Source organism: Triturus cristatus, chromosome 5_1 (genome assembly GCF_964204655.1).
Source record: "Triturus cristatus chromosome 5_1, aTriCri1.1, whole genome shotgun sequence".
Taxonomy (NCBI): Eukaryota; Metazoa; Chordata; class Amphibia; order Caudata; family Salamandridae; genus Triturus; species Triturus cristatus.
Window position 1 is genome coordinate 36453115 of NC_140587.1, and position 7316 is coordinate 36460430.

At 56.9% G+C, this 7316-nt stretch overlaps 2 protein-coding genes and 1 pseudogene across 3 annotated transcripts; 2 read left to right on the plus strand and 1 right to left on the minus strand.

The window, feature by feature from the left end:
- Window positions 1–2730: 2730 nt before the first annotated feature.
- LOC146830063 (histone H1.3-like) lies at window positions 2731–3612 on the plus strand. Its single transcript, XM_085604289.1, has one exon. The coding sequence runs from the start codon at window positions 2961–2963 to the stop codon at window positions 3609–3611; it is 651 nt and encodes a 216-aa protein (XP_085460415.1). The 5' UTR covers window positions 2731–2960; the 3' UTR covers window position 3612.
- Window positions 3613–3948: 336 nt separating this feature from the next.
- LOC146830064 (histone H3-like) lies at window positions 3949–4843 on the plus strand. Its single transcript, XM_085604288.1, has one exon. The coding sequence runs from the start codon at window positions 4105–4107 to the stop codon at window positions 4789–4791; it is 687 nt and encodes a 228-aa protein (XP_085460414.1). The 5' UTR covers window positions 3949–4104; the 3' UTR covers window positions 4792–4843.
- Window positions 4844–5122: 279 nt separating this feature from the next.
- LOC146830065 (histone H2B 1.2-like) lies at window positions 5123–6009 on the minus strand (annotated as a pseudogene). Its single transcript, XR_014961355.1, has one exon. The product of XR_014961355.1 is annotated as a histone H2B 1.2-like (transcript).
- Between the last annotated feature and the right edge of the window lie 1307 nt (window positions 6010–7316).

Sequence of the window (7316 nt, forward strand, 5' to 3'; positions counted from 1 at the left end):
TACTTCCAGCCTCCTGGCACCAGTTTTACTGATACTTGTGACATTTGCAGGTGTTAGGCTTCAAGGGGATGAAGTCGCACCTTCTACCCAGGGTCATGGAGCTCCGCGCAGGGTAAGATTTCAGGCTTCACCCCTGGCTGGAGGACTGAAAATAAAACACTTCACACACTCAGGAAAGTGTATTTAACTCATTTACAGTATCAGAATAAGGCCTGCAAGGCCTTGGGCCTACTTCCAGCCTCCTGGCACCAGTTTTACTGAAAGTTGTGACATTTGCAGGTGTTAGGCTTCAAGGGGATGAAGTCGCACCTTCTACCCAGGGTTATGGAACTCCGCGCAGGGTGAGATTTCAGGGTTCACCCCTGGATGGAAGTGTGAGAATAAAACACTTCACATACTCAGGAAAGTGTATTTAGCTGCTTTACAGTATCAGAATAAGGCCTGCAAGGCCTTGGGCCTACTTCCAGCCTCCTGGCACCAGTTTTACTGATACTTGTGACATTTGCAGGTCTTAGGCTTCAAGGGGATGAAGTCGCACCTTCTACCCAGGGTCATGGAGCTCCGCGCAGGGTAAGATTTCAGGCTTCACCCCAGGCTGGAGGAGTGAAAATAAAACACTTCACACACTCAGGAAAGTGTATTTAACTCCTTTACAGTATCAGAATAAGGCCTGCAAGGCCTTGGGCCTACTTCCAGCCTCCTGGCACCAGTTTTACTGATACTTGTGACATTTGCAGGTGTTAGGCTTCAAGGGGATGAAGTCGCACCTTCTACCCAGGGTTATGGAACTCCGCGCAGGGTGAGATTTCAGGGTTCACCCCTGGATGGAAGTGTGAGAATAAAACACTTCACATACTCAGGAAAGTGTATTTAACTCCTTTACAGTATCAGAACAAGGCCTGCCAGGCCATGGGTGTGTTTCCAGCCTCCAGGCACCAGTTTTACTGATACTTGTGACACTTGGAGGTGTCAAGCTTCAAGGGAACAAAGTCAAACCTTCTACCCAGGGTTATGGAGCTCCGCGCAGGATACGATTTCAGGTTTCACCCCTGGCTGCAGGTGTGAAAACAAAACACTTCACATACTCAGTAAAGTGTATTTAACCCCTTTACAGTATCAGAAAAAGGCCTGCAAGGCCTTGGGCCTACTTCCAGCCTCCTGGCACCAGTTGTACTGATACTTGTGACATTTGCAGGTGTTAGGCTTCAAGGGGACGAAGTCGCACCTTCTACCCAGGGTTATGGAGCTCCGCCCAGGGTAAGATTTCAGGTTTCACCCCTGGCTGCAGGTGTGAAAACAAAACACTTCACATACTCAGGAAAGTGTATTTAGCTCCTTTACAGTATCAGAATAAGGCCTGCAAGGCCTTGGGCCTACTTCCAGCCTCCTGGCACCAGTTTTACTGATACTTGTGACATTTGTAGGTGTTAGGCTTCAAGGGGATGAAGTCGCACCTTCTACCCAGGGTTATGGAACTCCGCGCAGGGTGAGATTTCAGGGTTCACCCCTGGCTGGAGGTGTGACTATGTGGATTGTTTTGTTTTCACACCTCCAGCCAGGGGTGAACCCTGAAATCTCACCCTGCGCGGAGCTCCATAACCCTGGGTAGAAGGTGCGACTTCATCCCCTTTAAGCTGTAAACCTCCAAATGTCACACATTTTACTAAAACATGTACCTGGAAGCTAGGGATGGGCCGGAGATCCTGAAGGCTAAGATATGATACTGTGAATGGTGTTCATGTACGTTCTGGACTATGGGAAGTGTTTTGTTTCCTTCCCCTACCTCCATCCAAATTAGCAGCAGGCCTCGATCAGGCTACAGGGCGCAGAATATGATTTCTGGTCTCAGGTCTCCCTCGTGACATACCATTGGATTCAGGAGTGGTCCCCACTCCAGCGATAGGGCTGAGTAGAACAGTGGTAGTCACAGGCCTCACTCTGTACTGTACTATTCAGTTCCGCAGTGGGCCTCCCCCGGTCATAGGCTCAGCGTCTGACATACAGTAACTCACTCTGTCTACAGATGTCACCTCAGACGTACACCTAGCTCCAGCTGTAAAAATCAGCTCAGCAGAGTGCCTCCATGCCGGTACTGGGGTCACCATTTCAGGTGCATTCACACCCTCTGCTCTCACTTGGGGTGTCTTTAAACATGTAGGCCTAACTCGGCCGCCTTCCTTCATTGTGTCACTGTGTATTTATTGTATTGAGTCTGGCTCGGCGCTCGGCAGTGAATGCCCTCTGCCTGCATGTGAAGCTGCCAGCACACGGCCGCCTGGTGATGCGTGCGAGGCTGGAGCCAGGGCCGTGCCCCGCTGCTTGTAAGCCCCGAGCCGAGGGTGCCACAGCCGAGGGTGCAGGCGCGCGGGGAGGGCCCCCTGGCCCCCGGGCCGGGGGCTCCCTGGCATTGTTTCCACCCCGCGCTCGGCCGGCGGAGCCCTGTGTTACTTTGGCCCGTTCCAGAACGCGCTCCCCGCGGCCCCCGCAGCCCCACTGTGACGCCACAGGGCCCGCTCCCTGCAGGAGCCCCCTCCCTCCCGCGGGCCGCCGCTCCCGGCCGCAGGAGTCGAGAGTGGACCGGGGAAAAGGGGCCCGGAGCCCGGGATTTCAGGCATGGAGGCGCCCGCCGTCGGGGGAGCGCCGAGTCTCCCCGCGGATCACAAGCCAGGGACGAGGGGTGGATCCGAAACGGGGGCAGGCGCGGGAGAGGGCCGAAGCTGGGCTCCTGGTCATGTATGCGTGGAAGCGCGTGTTTAACTGATTGTGTTTTAAAACGTGGATAATCCGAAGGTAGGAAACACAAAAGTCAGCTGGGAGCAGAGAGCCGAGTGTGCCTCGCACAGCCCTGTCTGCTCGGGACCAATCAGAGGCCGGCTCCTCCCTGTATATAATCACGGGGCTCGGGTCTGGGAGGGACATTTCTTTTCAGTGACAGCGCCCGCGCCGAGACTCGCATTACAATGGCCGAAACCGCTCCAGCCGCCGCGGCGCCTCCCGCTGAGGTCGCCCCCAAGAAAAAGCAGCAGAAGAAGACAGCGGGGGCCTCGAAGGCCAAGAAGCCTTCCGGCCCCAGCGTGGCCGATCTGATCCTGAAGGTGGTGACCGCCTCTGCCGAGAGGAAGGGAGTCTCCCTGTCGGCCATGAAGAAGGGGCTGGTCGCCGAGGGCTACGATGTGGACAAGAACAAGAGCCGGGTCAAGGCCTCCGTCAAGAGCCTGGTCAGCAAAGGCGCCCTGGCCCAGCTGAAGGGCACCGGGGCCTCCGGATCCTTCAAGGTGAACAAGAAGCAGCTGGAGGGCAAGAAGGCGGCCAAGAAGGCGGCCGCCAAGACCAAGAAACCAGCGGCCAAGAAAGCTGCCCCAGCCGCCAAGAAGCCCAAAAAGGCTCCCGCGGGGGTCAAGAAGAGCCCGAAGAAGGTCAAGAAGCCAGCGGCAGCAAAGAGCCCCAAGAAGCCCAAGGCTGCCCCCGCCAAGAAGGCTGCCAAGAGCCCAGCGAAAGCCAAGGCGGCGAAGCCCAAAGTGGCCAAGAAAAGCCCTGCCAAGGTAGTCAAACCCAAGGCAGCCAAGCCCAAAGCAGCCAAGCCCAAGAAGGCAGCGCCCAAGAAGAAGTAAGGGCTTGCACCGAGACACTGCAAACACAACGGCTCTTTTAAGAGCCATCCACCCGGTCCAGAAGAGAGCTTGTTCGTCCCCACCCTTGCACCCCGCGTGCACACTTCTCTATGATAATAAACGGCACAGTAAATCCATAGCGCGCCTTTCCGCACGCGAGTGCCGTGTGTGATCTTGGTCATATGAAAGGCTCTTTTGGTGTTGCGTGGATTGGAATCTTTATAACAAAGAAAGAAGGGGGTCTGGGAGTTATTAGACCTCAGTTCATAATAAATGTGAGATAACGTGTGCCTTGGTGCTTTCACTGTAACCGGGCAGACTCGAAGTGGTGTCTGCATAAAGCAGACGATTGTGAAAGTGAAATCGAGCGCAGTTAACGGCGGCGTGTTCCAGGGTGACCAAGGGCGGTACACTTATAACATCCTGGGCTGCTCGCCCAGTTGACCAGGGTCGAGAAGGGGGGCGAGGGGTTCGTGTGACTACAAATGAATGGATGGACACTGAGACAAAGGCTGACCGAAGCGCCGGCTTCGGCTCCAACGTACATCATCCAATCCGGAGGGTTCCCTTTTCTCCACAGCTCATTGGAGAGACAGTCTGCAGCCTCAGGTTGAGTAGCCAATCGTTGCACACCGCGGGCTATTTTCGAACGTGGGGCGGGAGCTTCAGCCAACCAGAGCAGCCCTCCGTCTTCGAGTGCATAAATAGGGCTCTTGCCTGCTTGAACGCCATTCTTCCTCGCTCGTCGTTGAAAGAGACCGCTCCCGCCATGGCCCGCACCAAGCAGACAGCCCGCAAGTCCACCGGCGGCAAAGCGCCTCGCAAGCAGCTGGCCACCAAGGCTGCCCGCAAGAGCGCGCCTGCCACCGGCGGCGTCAAGAAGCCTCACCGCTACCGACCGGGCACCGTGGCTCTCCGCGAGATCCGCCGCTACCAGAAGTCCACCGAGCTCCTCATCCGCAAGCTGCCGTTCCAGCGCTTGGTGAGGGAGATCGCCCAGGACTTCAAGACCGACCTGCGCTTCCAGAGCTCCGCCGTCATGGCCCTGCAGGAGGCCAGCGAGGCCTACCTGGTCGGGCTCTTCGAGGACACCAACCTGTGCGCCATCCACGCCAAGAGGGTGACCATCATGCCCAAGGACATCCAGCTGGCCCGTCGTATCCGAGGCGAGAGGGCCTAAGGAGGCACACCGACCCGATCAACCACCACAACGGCTCTTTTAAGGGCCACCACCCTGTCACCTACGAGCTTCTCTTGTCTGCCATGGCATGTTCTACAGGTTAGGGTGGGTTGGCTGGGAGTACCACGAGTACTGGGTAACTTATACCGGCGCAGGGAAACCAGAGCACTCCGTGTTCACAGTGCACGGCCACCTCTTCAATTAATAAAGAGCTTTGTTTGGGTAGAGGGTCGTGTTGGGATCCGCTGGTCACAAGCCAGCGCTGTGGGGCATCTGTGCTCCCGGTACATCGGGTTCATGTCTCCGATTTCGGGAGCCGTTGCCCTTGGTCTTACAGTACAAACAGAACGTGGCCCCACGCACACACTTAAAACTGGTCACCCGAAACATGGAAAACAATAAGCCCGGGGGCAACCGTGCGAGTTCCGCGCGGGCTTTATTTAACGTCACCGTTACATTACAGAGCTTGTGTGACACTTGGTCCCAAAGAGGGCTCATTCATATAAACATGTTTATTAAAACGGGTTGCCCGCTCCATCGTCCCTCGGTCTGCAGCAAGCCCCGTGAAAGCAGGTCTTGTGCGCTCAAAATTACCGTTTAAAACACTTTTTTCTCCGGTCATAAATGAAGCACATTAGCTCTTAGGGGAGGACGTGAGTGGCCCTTAAAAGAGCCGTTGTGTTCGTTGGGGATACGCCTCGAAGCCTTACTTGGCGCTGGTGTACTTGGTGACGGCCTTGGTGCCCTCGGACACGGCGTGCTTGGCCAGCTCTCCGGGCAGCAGCAGACGCACTGCGGTCTGGATCTCCCGGGAGGTGATGGTGCGCCGCGAGTTGTAGTGGGCCAGGCGGGAAGCTTCCCCGGCGATGCGCTCGAAGATGTCGTTCACGAAGGAGTTCATGATGCCCATGGCCTTGGAGGAGATGCCGGTGTCCGGGTGCACCTGCTTCATCACTTTGTAAATGTAGATGGCATAGCTTTCCTTCCTGCTCCTCTTGCGCTTCTTCCCGTCCTTCTTGGGCGGCTTGGAGAGCGCTTTCTTGGAGCCCTTCTTGGGAGCCGGCGCGGACTTGGCTGGTTCAGGCATGGTCGACAATCTGCACCGCTTCCTGTGGAGCCGAGAGAAATAAGGCAGACGTGCCCGGCACTTGTATTTATAGGCTGGGCGTGTAAAGTAGCTGCTTCTCTGCTCTCCCTTCTCATTGGCAGGCAAAGGCAAGCCCCCCACCTCCTAGTGTACTGCGGTTCTGGGACTCTGATTGGTGAAACAGAAGCCCTCCTCCCTCCAATGAGAAGTACTATCAGCGCCTAGCTGTCAACCAATCAGACGCACCCGAAGTCTTTATATCGCCGGAGTCCCGCAGAACAGCAGTATCATTCTCTCTGTTGTGTGAGTGAGCCCCTGCATCGATCGCCATGTCTGGACGCGGAAAGCAAGGAGGAAAGGCCCGCGCTAAGGCCAAGACACGCTCTTCAAGAGCCGGGCTCCAGTTCCCCGTGGGCCGTGTGCACAGGCTGCTCCGGAAGGGAAGCTACGCCGAGAGGGTGGGCGCCGGTGCCCCAGTCTATCTGGCTGCAGTCCTGGAGTACCTGACCGCTGAGATCCTGGAGCTGGCCGGCAACGCGGCCCGGGACAACAAGAAGACCCGCATCATCCCCAGACACCTCCAGCTGGCCATCCGCAACGACGAGGAGCTGAACAAGCTGCTGGGCCGAGTCACCATCGCCCAGGGAGGAGTCCTGCCCAACATCCAGGCCGTGCTGCTGCCCAAGAAAACCGAGAGCCACAAGGCAGGGGGCAAAGCAAGCAAGTAAAGGCCCGCAGACCACCGTGGAAACACACCCTAAACACAAAGGCTCTTTTCAGGGCCAACCACAGACTCCATCAAAGAGCGTGTCCGTGCCAAGATGTTACTCTGGCGGCTTCATAGTTGCGGCAGCGCCCGCACCGTCGCTACATAGGAGGGCATGCCCAAGCCCTCTGACGTACACATAAATGTCACCCCCGTCCCAAAACCTAGCTTGAGGCCGACAATAATGTTTTTGTTAAAAAAAATAAATTTTTATAGGGGCAGATTACAGACTTGCCACAACCGGGCGTGACATGTGGACAGTGTTACGGGGTTGCAGGCGGCCGCACACAGCGGGGTGGTGCCGGTGAGGCCGTTAATGTGATGGCTCCATTAGAACATTTCAGAGCCTTATGTTCATAGTGGGAACGGGCACCGAGCGCCAGGGTCAGGCGGGCCGCGGTGACGAGTGGGGGCCGGGAAGGGAGGCGTGTGTGTGTGCTTGACTGTGATCCGTGCCCCGGCGGCAGCTGCTGAGCCCACGACAAAGAGGCGGCTGGGAGCGCGCTCTTTTTCAAACGGCAACGGCCGCTCCCTGCCGGGGCCGGGCTCCCTCTCGCCTTCCGTTCAGTCACGTGGGCGGCTTGATGCGCCCTAGCTGGTCCGCCGCAGCTCCTCTATATAAGCAGCCGCCGCTGGCCTCGCCCTCAGTTCTGCTCAGTCACAGCACCGACA